Source organism: Grammomys surdaster, unplaced genomic scaffold (genome assembly GCF_004785775.1).
Source record: "Grammomys surdaster isolate TR1022 unplaced genomic scaffold, NIH_TR_1.0 125834, whole genome shotgun sequence".
Classification (NCBI taxonomy): Eukaryota; Metazoa; Chordata; class Mammalia; order Rodentia; family Muridae; genus Grammomys; species Grammomys surdaster.
In genome coordinates, this window is record NW_021620662.1 from 2,674,993 (window position 1) to 2,690,779 (window position 15,787).

A 15,787-nucleotide genomic window follows, 5' to 3' on the forward strand; every position below is an offset into this window, starting at 1 on the left:
TTCATACCCTGAGCAAAATGCTGCCATTCAGGTCTGGATGGAGGCTAGTAGCCTTTTTTAACAGATGCTGAACAGAAATGGATTCCAGAGATATCAGGGCAGGGGAAAAAAGTGTTGAAAAGAAGGAGAAAGAGACAATACTCCTGAGCCCAAGTTGCAGCTTCTGAAGATGGAGAGAAAGCAAAAGAGTTTAAAAGACGTGTTTGAGGGAGAAGTGAGATTTTTTTTTTGTGATTGGAGTAGTTAGGGTTAGAACCTGGGTCTTGGCAGCCCTGGCTAGCTAGCCTCTCCTGTCAGGCGGCAATAAGCTATTTAAATGATTAACAGTAGACATCAGAAAAATATCTGTTCAATGTAGCCACATCAGGAAGACAACTAAGTAATGAGCGTGTACGATCCTAAGTTCAACATCCTGTCACCACAAGTTTAGACTTAGATAATACAACAAGTATCCAAAAATAGGCAGTTTTGGTCAAGGTGTGGTACCCCATAGTCATTCAGCCACCATTGTCCAGGCCTCCAGTCTTTTCCTCATGGTGATCTGATAAAAATTCCCTGTGGCTGGCACCTGGTTGCAGTCTTTAACTTCTCCAAGCTTGAACATTCCAGTAACCAAAGAGAGAGTGTGTCACTTTAGAATATCCTCTTCCTTCCAGAACCCTTGTAGCAGGTTGCTCAACTCAGTTAAAAGGCGAGATGGGAGTCAACTTTCTCTTTGATAGTCCGGTCTCAGGCACTTGGGGAATTCCTACACGGAGCCTCTGGACTCTCAGTTCTATTTTGCCTGCCCTGAACCTCCTGCCAGCTCTGATGCCGCTTGGATCCCCTTGCAGACCCCTGTGGGCGGCGCTTGTCGCACGGGGGGCGGTGCTGAGGACCGGGAAGTTCGGGCCCTGACCTGGGGACATCCCCTTCCCGCACTTCCCGGTCTTCGTGGGCTGGTACCCAGATGGCCAGAGGGCACGGGAGCGCGGCGGCTGGAGGTCTCCCAGGTAGGTGGGTCGTTCCCTCTGCCGGGTCGCTGCACCCCTCCCCGGGCAGGATCGGAGCGACGGGGCAGCCGGCCGCTGTGCCTCCGTGGTGCCAACGTGAAGCACCCACGCCCTCAGCTGGGCGGCTCAGCTGTGGAGACTGGTGTTTCCAGGTGTAGTCCCAGTCTCTGCTTTGGGGCCAGATGTTTCCAGCTGTGATCCCTGTATGAAGAGGGACACCCAGAGAGGATAGGGGCACCGCAGAGCTGCAGCCACTGTCCCAGAGCTCGGGGCTGTGTTACCTGCGTCTTTACAGCCTTTCTGGCTAGGAGTCACAGAGGGGGAGCGTCTGTAGTGCCCCTGAACCCTGGGGTGCTTAGGGTGATGGCGGCACTGTCCCAGCTAACTCCAGCCCACTCCTCTCTTGTCCCTAGGCTCAGGGCAGGCGGTCACTGGCAGAAGGTGTCCGCAATGTTAGTTTCGGATGGCGAAGGTTGGAAGGCGCCCTAGAAGTGGAAACGATGTCGCTCGAAAAGGTGCAGACTGTTTCCTTCTGACCAGGATCTTGTTTCTGAGTGTAGGGGCTTCACTTCTTTGCTTTTCATTTATCTCTAGAGCATCCGAATTACATCTCTGGTCAGAAAACAACTTACAGAAACCGCAGACAGAGTGAGCGCAGTCTTTTAGTAAGGAGCTTCTGAGGTTGCCCTTATGACTTCTTCAGTTCCATAAAGGAGAACCCTGTGTTTGTATCTTAGATGTCAGGAAACGGCTTTTCTGGTTTCAAAAAGGAGAAATTATTTCGTGTGTAAAACGCTCAGCTTGCTCGGATGGTTTTGATCCGACCGAAAGTTCTTCAGCAAAAAGCAAATGGTAGGTGAGGTGGCTGGACTTAGACCAAGAGACCCTCTTCCTCCCCAAAAGGGAAACAGTCACCATTAGGACTATTGGAAAATATCTTATTTCACCATATTTGAAGTTTCTTTATGTTCTAAGCAAAGAACGCTTGAACCTTAAACCTTTAATTAGTATGTACAAAAACTGCCAGACATTAACAATATGTTTTGGATATTTCTAAGCTACCAGTTTTTTTTTTGTACTTCTAAATTTATAAGAAATTAGCATTTAACTGGATAAGTGCCCAATGAAAAATCACCCTCAAGTTTAAAGTTAAGAGAGAACACTTAAAAATGGGGAAAAATTTAGAAAGTTCATAATGCAATGATTGGAAGCCTCCAAATATTAATTACATTGAATAAAAAGTACTTCTCTGAAATGATCGAGTTAGTAGCATCAGAAAAGAATTATATCTACAACCTACAAATCATCGGCTGGCTTATCTTTTTGAGATGGTCTCATGCCTTATGGGCTGCAACTCATGTGGTTGTGGATGTCTCTGAGCTACTGCATTTCCTGCCTCTGCCTGCCGAGTGCTGGAGTGGGAGGTGTATACCGCTATGCCTTGTTTATTCGGTGCTGGGGATCAAACATACTAGCATACTAGCAAAGCACGGCACTGACAAGCTCCATCCTAGGCCCATCATCCTCTGAGTCTAAGAGATAGATCTCTTAGGGGCACTAAAAGGGAAAGTACATAACCAGTTATCAAGAGAAAGCTGAGGGAGATGGAGAGATGGATCTGCAGTAAGGAGCACTTGCTGCTTTCCCCGAGGACCTGGGTTCAGTTCCCAACACCCACATGATTATAGGGACCTCATGCCTTCATTTGGCTTCTGAGGGCACTGTGCACATATTGTGTATACATTCAGACAAAACGCTCATGCACTCGTACCTATACCATAACGTGGTGCTTGCCCCCAGGCCTGATGACCAATTTCTAGAATCCACATGGTAGAAAGAAAGAAAGAACTGGCTTCCTCAAATTGTCCTCTGACTTCCACATTTGGGTAGTGGCACACGTATGCTCCTCCCAACCAATACAGAAGTGTAAAATGTATTTTGGAAAATTGTTGCGCTACTTCACTGAGCAAATATGACCATGGCATGTGTGGTTGCATGGAACAGCTACAGGGTATAGGGCCCAGAAAGTGCACTGGGAGACCAGCTTTAGATTCTCCTAGGAAAGCATACTGAGGAAGTGAGGCAAACTACCTTATTTCCTCTGCATTCATCTAAGTAGCCGGTCTGGGATTGGACACAGCTTTCTGTAGAATGAGAAGGCCTGAATGTCTGCTTCAACTCAGCAAACTGTTGACCCTTCTCTGCCTAGGGCTCCAAACATTCCTTCTGTCTGCTACTAGTGGGAGCAAGACAGAGTGAGTGAGCAAGAGAGTAGGCTGTTTCTGTGCCCGGTGAGAGGTGTGGTATAGTCCTGTGGGGTCATGAGCCAAGGGAGCAATGAATCAAGTGAGAGACATGCTTGATGACCAGAGGTGTTCAAGACAGGAGCCCATGACTAGAGAGCCATACGACCATGGCTAGTTCATTTCTTTAACTACTTGCTTGTTCATTCCCAAGCATTCATCTGTTTATTTTCAACCTACATTTACTGAATTGTGTGTTGTTTTTTCCCTCTCAGATGGCTGTTTTTATGTTTCTTCATTGGTAAACAAATATCCACTAGTGCTTTTGTATATAACGATATTAATTTTTAATTTTCATTCATGTATTGCGTTTGCCTCTAACTTATTCCTTACACACACATGAGATAGAAAGAGAGAGAGAGAGAGAGACAGAGAGACAGAGAGAGAGAGAGAGAGAGACAGAGAGAGAGAGAGAGAGAGAGAGAGAGAGAGACAGAGACAGAGACAGAGAGAGAGAATATGCACAAGAGTGAAAATATTGATATGCCCTCAGGTACACTCACTCATGCACTTCGTTTGTTTTAAGGTCAAATCTCAGAGGATGCTACGAGGTCTTTGGATCCCCTGGATCTTGGCGGCCATGATAGGCCTCTGCAGCGAAGGCTGTTCAGCTCAAGCGTCTCTGTCATGTGATGCTGCTGGTGTGTGTGATGGCCGCTCCAGGTCTTTCACCTCTATTCCCTCAGGACTCACAGCAGCCATGAAGAGCCTTGACCTGTCTTTCAACAAGATCACCTACATCGGCCATGGTGACCTGCAAGTGTGTGTGAACCTCCAGGTTCTGATGCTGGAGTCCAGTGGAATCAATACAATCGAGGGAGACGCCTTTTACTCTCTGGGCAGTCTTGAACATTTGGATTTGTCTGATAATCATTTATCTAGATTATCTTCCTCCTGGTTCAAGACCCTTTCCTCTTTGAAGTACTTAAACTTAATGGGAAATCCTTACAGGACACTGGGGGAAACATCCCTCTTTTCCAATCTCACGAATTTACAAACCCTCAGAGTAGGAAATGGGGACACCTTCAGTGAGATAAGGAGAATAGATTTTGCTGGGCTGACTTCTCTCAATGAACTTGAAATTAATGCATTAAGTCTCCGGAATTATGAGCCCCGAAGCCTAAAGTTGATTAGAGACATCTATCACCTGACCCTTCACTTGAGCAACTCTGCTTTCCTGCTGGGGATTTTTGCAGATATTCTGAGTTCTGTGAGATATTTAGAAGTAAGAGATACTAACTTGGCCAGGTTCCGGTTTTCAGAACTGCCTGGAGATAAAGTCCATTCACCGATGAAGAAGCTGGCATTCCGAAACTCGGATCTCACTGATGAAAGCTTTAATGAACTCCTGAAGCTGTTGCCTTACGTCTTGGAGCTGTTGGAGGTAGAGTTTGATGACTGTACCCTCAATGGAGTCGGTGATTTCAACCCCTCGGAATCAGACATAGTGAGAGAGCTAGGTAAAGTCGAGACGGTAACAATCCGCAGGTTGTATATCCCCCAGTTCTATCTGTTTTATGATCTTTATACTGTATACTCCCTCCTGAAGAAGGTGAAGCGAATCACAGTCGAGAACAGTAAGGTCTTCCTGGTTCCCTGCTCCTTCTCACAGCATTTAAAATCATTAGAATTCTTAGACCTCAGTGAAAATCTGATGGTTGAAGAATATTTGAAAAACTCTGCCTGTGAGGGCGCCTGGCCTTCTCTCCAAACCTTAGTTTTGAGCCAGAATCATTTGAGATCCTTACAAAGAACTGGAGAGATTTTGCTGACTTTGAAAAACCTGACAGCCCTTGACATCAGCAGGAATAGTTTTCGTCCGATGCCTGACATTTGTCAGTGGCCAGGAAAGATGCGCTTCCTGAACTTGTCCAGTACAGGGATACAGGTGGTAAAAACATGCATTCCTCAGACGCTGGAGGTGTTGGATGTTAGTAACAACAATCTTGATTCATTTTCTTTGTTTTTGCCTCGGCTCCAAGAGCTCTATATTTCCAGGAATAAGCTGAAAATGCTTCCAGATGCTTCGTTGTTCCCTGTGTTACTGGTCATGAAGGTCAGAGAGAACGCAATAAGTACTTTCTCTAAAGATCAACTTGGTTCTTTTCCCAAACTGGAGACTCTGGAAGCAGGTGACAACCACTTCATCTGCTCCTGCGAACTTCTGTCCTTCACTCTGGAGAGGCCAGCCCTGGCCCATGTTCTGGTTGACTGGCCAGATAGCTACCTGTGTGACTCTCCGCCTCGCCTGCAAGGCCAGAGGCTTCAGGATGCCCGGCCCTCTGTCTTGGAGTGTCACCAGGCGGCACTGGTGTCTGGAGTCTGCTGTGCCTTTCTCCTGTTGATCCTGCTCATAGGTGCCATGTGCCACCATTTCCACGGACTATGGTACCTGAGAATGATGTGGGCGTGGCTCCAGGCCAAGAGGAAGCCCAAGAAAGCTCCTTGCAGGGATGTTTGCTATGATGCCTTTGTTTCCTACAGTGAACAGGATTCCCACTGGGTGGAGAACCTCATGGTCCAGCAGCTGGAAAACTCTGATCCGCCCTTCAAGTTGTGTCTCCACAAGCGGGACTTTGTTCCGGGCAAATGGATTATTGACAATATCATCGATTCCATCGAAAAGAGCCACAAAACTGTGTTTGTGCTTTCTGAGAACTTCGTACGGAGCGAGTGGTGCAAGTACGAACTGGACTTCTCCCACTTCAGGCTCTTTGACGAGAACAACGACTCGGCCATCCTTGTTTTGTTGGAGCCCATTGAGAAGAAAGCCATTCCCCAGCGCTTCTGCAAACTGCGCAAGATAATGAACACCAAGACATACCTGGAGTGGCCCTTGGATGAAGGCCAGCAGGAAGTGTTTTGGGTAAATCTGAGAACTGCAATAAAGTCCTAGGTCCTCCACCCAGTTTCTGTCTTGCCTTAACTAAGTAAGGTCTTTGTGACACAATCTGTAACAAAGTTTACAAGTACCATAGAATTGTACTATTGAGAATTTGGTAAGTATAACTAGTAACTATGAGTTTTATCTTGAATACTGCTATATAAATATTTGACATCAGGAGAATGGTTTCTCTGTTTTCCTTCATCTCTCTCCTTTATTGATATCTAAGTAACCGATTCCCTTAGAGCATCTGGAAACAGTAGATGTAGATTGACAGTTTAATGCCTGTATCCAGTCAGTGTGACATAGGGTGGCTACAGAAAGTATTTCCTAATCTACTCACCTGCCATCCCTCTGTGTAGATGATACCAAGGGCAAAGAGTCACAATATTTGGGGCACCCAGGCAAATCTGTTGCCATTTCTAGAGAGGGTTGTGTCCCACCATCCCATCAGATCTTCCAGTATAAATGACACAGGCTGTGTTTTCGTGTGAACTAGGTTTGTCTTTCTGAGTATTTCATATTTTTCTCTAAGTATAAATTAAATATTAATTTGTAAGGATCTGAAAGAAGTCTCCCATGTCCTGGTGCAGATTTCCACTGGATTTAGATGTTAGTTTCCAGTGTCTGCTTGCTGACCCCCGTGGACATTCTGTTGCTTTTTCTCCTGTGCAAAGTCTCATATCTAATTCTATAAAGCTTTTCTTTTTCTGTCTGAAAAAATACATGTGAGCAAAAGATTTTTAAAGTAGTTATATACCTAGAGGTTTCTTATGACTCAAAATAACTCCACATGTAGTAATCTGAAGACAGATACCACTGCCTTTAATGTTTTTTAAAGAATTATTTGTTTATTTTATGTATATGAGTACACTGTAGCTGTCTTCAGACACACCAGAAGAGGCCATCAGATCCCATAACAGATGGTTGTGAGCCACCATGCAGTTTCTGGGATCTGAACTCAGGACCTCTGGAAGAGCAGCCGGTGCTCTTAACCACTGAGCCATCTCTCCAGCCCACCTTTAATGTTTATAAGTAAGATTTGGTGATGTATCAAATTTTAACGGAATATATATATATGTATATATATATGTATATATATATATGTACATATATGTACATATATATGTATATATATATATTTTTTTTTACTAAGAGTTCTTCACTGATTCTCAGCAACTTTTGTCTTGTGCTGGGAGCCATATGAATGTCCTTTGACCCTTTGTAAGTTCTCAGCCACAGCTAGGTTTATGTGGTTAATTGGGTTTTGGAGTCAGAGAGACACTTAGGTTATCAAATGCATGATTCTGAGCAAGTCACTTATCCCAACCCAAAACCCTTTCCTATCCTTAAAATGGGCAGCATGGTTTGTGCATGCTGGATTATTGAGGGTCTCAGATGAGGTAATAGAAGAAAACCACACTTTCTGGTTGCTGTCGTGCCAGAAGGATTATGGAGGCAAGGCTATCAGACTTATCCAAATAGGGCCTAGGTGTATCTGTGGAGTTAGCGATGCCTGTTGTAGATATCTGCTACCAATATTGGTGTTTTACAGGAAATTATTTATTTTTATATGACTGTTCATATGTAGATATGTTCCTATTATGTACACTAGCAAAGAGATTAGTGACCCTATTCATAGAAAAATGACTGCAAGGAAGAAGTTTATTAGTGTGTAATGAGCTTTAGTGTGAGAACTTATATAATGTTTCTTTCTTTCACAAGCTCCCAGGAGAGTACTGGGCAGAAAACATAGGCTAGCTCATGAAATAAGTGGTCATATTCAGATTATTGTTATCCTTGAGGAGAAACCAGAGGAATCCATTACAGTAATAAACTTTCTTGCCACTTTTCCACTTCCTACAGACATCACCACATTACCAAGAAAACCAGAAAGATCAAACATAGATTTATGCCTATATATATGACTATATATTTAGCCAGAGAAGTGTTGACTTGTCCATTATTGATTTTAAATAATTAAAACCACAATAGAAATAGCTTCATACAAAAGTTTTAAATGACATTTAATCTTCGTTACTCATAGAAATGAAAACTACTTTCAGCAAAATGGCAGGATGCAAAATGAACACACACACACACACACACACACACATTCATGCATGCACAATCAATAACCTTCTATAAAACAGTGGCAGACACATTCATTTCTTTCTTCAGTGTGTTAATGTTTTCATCACAGAGTTGTTTCAGTTGTCAGTGAAAATCTTTTAGACTTCTGTCAATGGTGGCATTGTTTGCCTGGTTGAAGAAGACACCAAAAGAAGGGAAGTGTAGCAGGATATTTTCCTGCTGTATTTACAATAAAGCTCGGTCATTGGGCAGTATGAAAGGTAAGTGGAGTGAGGAGTTGAGGAAAGAAGAAGAGGAAGGGGAGGAGGGAGAAAGAGGAAGAGGAGGAGAGATGATGGCTGTGGATGTACGTGTGTCTCTAGCAGTCTAAGGCAGTTATAATATCTAGGTTATATAATTGGTTAACAATTCTAATTGTGAGAGCATCTTGTTAATTGAGCATTTCCAAATAAATAAATCTATTGAATAATCTTTAAGCATTAAGAGTCTTTATTCTACCAGGTACTGTGGGTGTAGCAGGAATGTCTGGGCTCAGCCAAGCATTGTGGACAGCGTGGTGGGTTGGCAGAGCCAGCCACCATGCTGGCTTCTCATGGGTGCCAGGATTGCTATTTCTAAATAGCCAGAGCTGAGGTCCAGAGCCGGAGCATCAGGAAAATGGCGACTTCCCGGGGACAAGCCAGACCAGGCAAAGTTTTCTACTTATTACCTGTTACAGGGAAGATCTGCTATGTTCATAGATCCAAAGAATTACTATTATGAAAGTGGCCATTCTATCAAAAGCAGACCACAGATTCAATGTGATACCAATGAAAGCTCATATATTATTCTTCACAAAAATATGAAAAATGTCTCCAAAATTTATTTGGAAGTAAAAAGACCCCAGATAACCAAAATTGTCCTAAATCAAAGGAATGCTACTAGAAGTATCACCACAGCTGATTTCAAGTTATACTGGAGATCTATAACAATAAAATTAGCATGATAGCATCATCAAAATAGATGTGTGTGTGCCAGTGGGATAAAGTAGAGCTCCCAGATATAATACAGACTGGACAAAAGGCTGAATCCTCAGCAAAAGATGTGAGGAAAACTGGGCATCTACACAGCAGAATATAACTACACTTTATCTTTCACTCTGAAAAAAACAAAACAGCTGTAAATAGAGCAAGTACCCCAGTATGAGAGACTCTGAAACCAATAGAGGAAAGGGTACCAAGAAGCGGGTTCTGTGCAGTGATATTTTACCGTGGTTTTTAAGCCTCTGAAACTGGTTTGTGGGACTAATGTGGAAGAATTTGAAACTCCAGGTGCAATAAATCCTTGAATGCTATACCCAGAGGTTACTGGCTGTTCCACTAGATGTTTGAAAGACCTGGATGGTAATAGAAATGCAGACAGTAAAGACTTGTGGCGTCTCATGGGAAGAAGGAGTCCCCAGAAATGTGGTGAGATGCCACTCAGGTTATAATCTAGCAAAGAATTGGTCTTGTCTGCCTCTGTCATGGAAGTTTAAATAGCTGAATTCAGGCTAGTTTATTTGACAGAGGAAATATCAGGACTGTATAGCAGACAGGCTGAGAAATGTAAGGACTCTAATTTTGTTTTCAGAAAGAAAACTAATTTTTAGTGCTTCTCCAAATGTGAAAGCAATTGTAACTGTGATGTAAGCCTTGCTTTACTACATGGGTCTTTGTTCTTGGTTGTCCTCAAGAATTTTATGGTAAAATCCTATTGCAGAAGACACCAGATACTTGATTCATAGGACATAGAGTGATTGAGAGTACTGATCTTGAAGTTTCCTTTTTCCTTAGTAGCTTTCATAGCACCAGAAGGTGCTCTGTATTTTATCAGGTGAGAGCACTCTTCTTTAATTTTACCTAACTGGGAACCTTTACGGGCTCAATAGCAACCATCCTGACAAGACACACCAATTGGTGAAAGAGTGACATGGATGTTTTCAGAACTGCTGTCTGATTGTATTTAAGGCCTGCTCCACAAGGATCCCCATACCTGGTACTGTTAACTGGGCCAGGAACCTGTGGCTGGGTAGGTCATAGGCTCTAAGGGAAAACTAGCTATTCTTATTGTGCTATTAAACTCTACCCTAAACAGTTATCTTCATGTCCATAGATTAGCACGGTCTCAGCCTTTGTTAGAAACCTTTCTTTTTGCAGCAGGTATTGATTAATACAGACAATCACAACTGGTCAAAGTACTAGGGAGTGCTCGTCTGTAAATGGACCATCTGTATTACAGCCATCATCCCAAGGCTCAGGGACCATCATGGAAGAGTCAGAAGTAGTAATAGGACTTCTGTGAAGCAGTTCCTTCAGGCATGACAGGATGCTGCACACACAAGCTCATAGTGGCTATGACTGCAAACACAAGAGCTGTACAAGATCAAGCCAGCTGAGATCCCAGCATGCATTGGGAATGGGCTCACAAGTTCCACCCCCACATCTGTTTACTCTGGATGTAATCCCTGATAGGTTGCCCGTATTATAGGAGATGGCCCCATGCTTGTGTAACATACTGGCAATATTAAGTCGACTTAGTCTTCGTTTCCTTTCAGTATCATTATTGCTGGAATTTAGCCCAAAGAGAGGAAGAAATTTAAAAACCTAAGATGTAGGACAAGAAGTCTAGTCATTTTGGGTAAAGATAAAATTTGTTCTGCTCCCAAGCAGCCTTCTCCACACTAACAGTTTTAGCTTTTGAAATTTCAATCTTAATTTATCTATGATTTACCCACAAGCCCATTCAACCCAACTATTTGTCCACCCATCCATGCATCATCTCCACTCTTCCTCATATTGTGCCCATTTTTTTGAATTGCCCCAACACATTTCCACTAAATCCCTTAACACGGAAAGTATGAGCCATAATGGGTACCACAGTCTTGGGTATTTACTCTCCTACCCAGAATAGGAACACAGGTGCAGAAAACTAAAAGAGCAGCCGCTGTGTTGTTAGACAGCAAAAAGTTTTCTACCACACCTATAATAAGACAGTGGCAGTTCAGCTGTGCTGCTCATCCCTGGGCATGGTTAAGCTCCTGTTTTGTGCTTTTCTAGAAGGATACGGGTTACCGGTCACCTTCTTAAGATCGGGCAAGTCTGTTTCTTCCCAATGATACACGAGCCTCGACTGCAGAATTCATGAAAGCTGAGGTAACTCACTCGGGAAGTTTGGTAAAGAGCAATGACCTGTGGTGGTGACCTGGAAAGGATTGTTCTGTTCAGGAGTGGGAGGCCACCATAACTCATCCTGAGTGTGCGTAATTCCCACGTGAGGGAGAGCCAGGGACAGGGAGGGTGGAAAGGGGACTGCAGCAGCTTTATGACCTTGTTGAATTTACTTAACATCTTGGCCTTGTTTGTCCTTGCCCTTGCCTTCTTGATTACAGTAAGAACTAGATGCAGAGCACAAGGACACTTTCATACAATAATTTCTTTCGCAAATGCATCTTTTCACTCCCCTGACACCTGTATTTGTGTGTTTCCCACACACATGCTCTGGAATTCTCAATCCTAGATTCTGTGCATTACTGGTTATCTCGTGTGAGTCCTACTGGTAGGCACTGGGGTCTTGTGTGTTCTTAAGCTTATAGCTGTTTTCCTCCTCCCCTTTGCCTGTCTCCCTCCTGATTGACCCCAGAGCCCCATGCATGCTAAACAGTACCACCAAATTACAGACAGTTCTGATAACCTCTTCAATGGCTTTTTCTTCGACTTTAAAAAAATTACAGATGAAGGACCAATATTTTAATATAATATAAACATAACAAATGTCTCATCCTCTCGCATGTACAGATTAATTCATGTACACCATCTATAGAAAGTCTTCCCAGTGTCCTTCAGTAGGTATGAATCCTGTTTTCTGACAGGACCAGAGACAGATCCTAAGATGCCATCACCTGCTGCGTGCACATATGGTCTCTCGAAGGTCACAGATTGCCACATGACCATGGACTAGTCATCCTTTTCCCTGCTCTTTTAAACAGGAGTGTAGGAACTGTTTGCCAAATGAAGGTTTGGATGGACCTTTCAAAACTATTTTTGGAAATTAAGATTTCCATGTTTTCCAGTATTTTTTTGTCCAACCTGTCACTCATCTGTGTTGACAGCAATGATATCAAACATCCCTCCCCAAAACAAAACAAAACAAAAACCCAGAGGACTGTGAGGTGGAACCCTGGCAAGAGCATAGATCTTATTCTTCCAGACTAGTTCTCTATGCAGCTAAGAGTTTCCACTATTTTGTGTTCTTAGAATCTTGAACATTTTTGCAGTGTCCTTGGATTAGCTCAAAGTGGTATATATTATGAGAAAGATTGTGAACTCACTTACAGCCAGCCTTTTAAAAAGGCTGGCATAGAACCACACCTTCCAGACAGGTACAGAGTTCTGGGGTCATGAAAGCTAGCTAGCATCAGGCATTCCCATCTTCTGATTTGTGTTCTTTCTTCTTTGAAGTTTCTGTGCTGGAAGCTTGCACACTGGCCGAGCTGCTACAGAGCGAAACCCAGATAGTCTCTCCTGGCTAATGGGACTCACATTTGCTCACTCCTCACTAATATGACTCACGCTAAAATGGGCCATTAATAATACTCCCAGCAAAGCATATTTAAGGGTGACTACACTTTAGATTACATATGCACACATGTATAGCAATCCCTAAGGGCTTTTAAAGGTGGAGAGAGAAAATATTTCCACTTGAAATTGGCAGAAGAGGCTCTGTTCCAACATTTGAAAAGTAAATCATACTTAAAACTAAGGCCAGACTTGGAAAATTTCTACTAAGAATGATAGTTTCTTGGTGTGTGTGTGTGTGTGTGTGTGTGTGTGTGTGTATCACACAAAGGAAGAAAAACACCGTAGAAGTCCAGATGGGATATCTTTGTGTTTCTTCCCTTAAGTTTTTGAGGCTTAAATGTTGAAGAAAGTTTCCTATTACATTTGAGATGCATTTGGACCAGTTTCTGACTTTTAGCACTGAATCAGTGGAAAGCATCCAGATTAAACAAGACTGCATCATTGGCCACGAATATCGAAGACATTAGGTTTGATTGACTGGATTAGGTGGGCTGCAGTGGCTTTGAGCTGATCGGGCGTCTGGAGTCAGAGCTGTACAATCCATGCTGTGATACAGAGATGAGCAACGCTTTGCTGTATACTTAGGAACAAATGACAATATGGGCTGCTGGCCAACCCAAAGACAACTTTGGTATCTACAGTCACAGGCTTGGACAACATGGGTTTCATTGTTCAAGGGTCCTAAGACAGCATTTTGTAGTTTAGGCTGTCCTCATAGAAACCTGGTTTATAGGTCCAGACTTATCCATTGTAGTCTGGATGTGAAATATTCTTCATGGGTTCATAAGTTTGGATGCTTGTTACCAAGGAGGTGGCACGTATCGGAAGGCTGTAGAATCCTGAAGGGGTGAGAATTCATGGCAGAAGAATGCCACTAGGAGAGGATTATTGAAGGTTACAGTCTGTCTTTGGTTCCAGCTTTGCCCTCTTTATTATGGTCAGTCATGATAAACAGTACCTACCACATGCTTCTGCCACCATGCATACTCTGCCATGATGAACCCAGACCCTCTGAAACTGTAAGCCAAAACCAGCCTTTCTTCCCTCAAGAGTTTCCATGAAGCAGCTTGCCCATAGTCACACAAAGGCAACCAGTAGACATTCCTGCCATTCCAGACTCTCCAGCCAACAGAGACCTGTTTGAGCAGGAACACATAGGTAGAAGTGTTGGATGGTCTGCAAACAAGATGTCAAATGCCAGTCCCTCTTTCTGTGATCTGAAGTGTTGGGCTGTCTTATGGCGCCATTCTTTTTAAAGGTCTCTGCCTAGAAACCTGTGGTTTGGTTTTCTTCTTCCCTATTCTGTTGCTATAAGTGGGCTCCTTGTAGATTATTTCCAGTCAAAGTGGACTTTGTAGGTGTTGTTCTACCAAGGTTTAGACACCAGGCTCTATATGAACAGTCATGGGTTCTCCCCTGCACCTGATACACTCCACAGGATTTTGTGGTGTTGGCCTCCTGCATACTAAACATGTACCCCGGCATTGAGTGATACCCCAAACTATACATGACTCTTTCTCATTCTCAGCCTACTTCTGCCTCTGTTTCTCTTTTTCTTCATATGCTTACACATGGCTTCTACCTGCTTCTCCAGGCAGGGCCCTGCTCAAATGACCAGCCTTCCTGCTGAGAAGAAGGATGAAGAGCCTTCTTTTAAAAGGAAATGACCATACAGGAGGAAGAGCCTTTTAATTAGCTATTCATCATTCAGCATGTGGATCATCAGAAAGTCTCAAGAAAAGTCAAGGTCAGAGGACAAAGGCTTGAGGGTACGAGCTATTCAAGGCAGAGGAAATGGAGACAGAAGGAGAGGCTGGGAAGCCAAAAGCTTCAGGAAATTCAAGAAGGGGTTCTGTGGGAAGGATACATGTGGCTACATGACAACTGGTAAGTGTTTTCAGTGAACTCTTCTTTGTCAAGTGCCACAAAGATCTTCTGCCTACAAATAGCACAGATGTCACCTGATAGCCTCCTGGTGTCGATCCTGCTGACACTCTAGGAAGGAAAAAGAACACTGGAGAAGAGAGCCCCTGCCATGGTGTACACACAGGACAGCCAATGCAGATACGGTATCAGACAGTCATTGGCACCTGGGGTCTTCATTGCTTCTGAACTGTAATGGTTTATATATGCTTGGCCAAGGGAGTAACACTATTAGAAGGTGTAGCCCTCTTGGAGTAGGTGTGGCCTTGTTAGAGTTGGTGTGTTATTGTGGGTGTGGGCTTTACCCTTGTCCTAGCTGTCTGGAAGCCAGTCTTCCACTAGCAGCCTTCAGATGAAGATGTAGAACTCTCAGCTCTGCTTGTACCATGCCTGCCTAGATGCTGCCATGCTCCCACCTTGATGATAATGGACTGAAACTCTGAACTTGTAAGCCAGACCCAAATATATGTTGTTGTTTATAAGACTTGCCTTGGTCATGGTTTCTGTTCACAGCAGTAAACTCTGAGAGAGAACTGAACTAGTATCTGAGATGCCTTTTCCTGAAGGGGCAATGCTCAGAGGGGCTGATCATCCCTGGTAGGGCCCATTAGCACCAACAAACTTAGCTATAGCTGTCCATCAAACCTCTACACTTATTCTGTCTCTGAGTTGCAGTTATTGTCCACAGTAGCAAATCTGGCCCACAGGGGCAGCTGTTGAGCTTATCCAGTTCCTGGACCTTCCCATCTAGTTTCTTCTGGAGATTACCATTCAGAGACCTGGAGCAAATCTAAGCATATATTTCCTTTCCAAGGCTCCCACATTATTATCTGAGCATTCAGCCTGATCAGCCCCTGAAAACAACGCATTTAGAATGTGAACTTGGGAACCTTTTATTTTCCCAGAGCCTCAGATGCCACTTTGATCAATAGTGGTAACACATCAGAATCCCCATAATGTGAAAAACATTTTGTTTTGAACATGATAGCATTT

At 43.5% G+C, this 15,787-nt stretch overlaps 2 protein-coding genes across 3 annotated transcripts in view; one reads left to right on the top strand and one right to left on the bottom strand.

Annotated features, from left to right (window-relative positions):
• The first annotated feature begins 975 nt into the window (after positions 1–975).
• Positions 976–6,359, top strand: Tlr2 (toll like receptor 2). Of its 2 annotated transcripts, none has more exons than XM_028789488.1 (2): positions 976–992; positions 3,822–6,359. In XM_028789488.1, the coding sequence occupies exon 2, from the start codon at positions 3,837–3,839 to the stop codon at positions 6,189–6,191; it is 2,355 nt and encodes a 784-aa protein (XP_028645321.1). In that variant the 5' UTR covers positions 976–992; positions 3,822–3,836; the 3' UTR covers positions 6,192–6,359. The 2 variants fall into 2 exon arrangements, with proteins under 2 accessions (XP_028645321.1, XP_028645320.1); XM_028789487.1 differs by lacking the exon at positions 976–992 and adding an exon at positions 1,471–1,507.
• Positions 6,360–11,368: 5,009 nt separating this feature from the next.
• The window catches only part of Rnf175 (ring finger protein 175), a 37,773-nt gene continuing 33,354 nt past the window's right edge, over positions 11,369–15,787 (bottom strand). Inside the window, 2 exon segments of the mRNA XM_028789512.1 lie at positions 11,369–11,441; positions 14,739–14,866. Coding sequence (XP_028645345.1) covers positions 11,369–11,441; positions 14,739–14,866 — 201 coding nt within the window.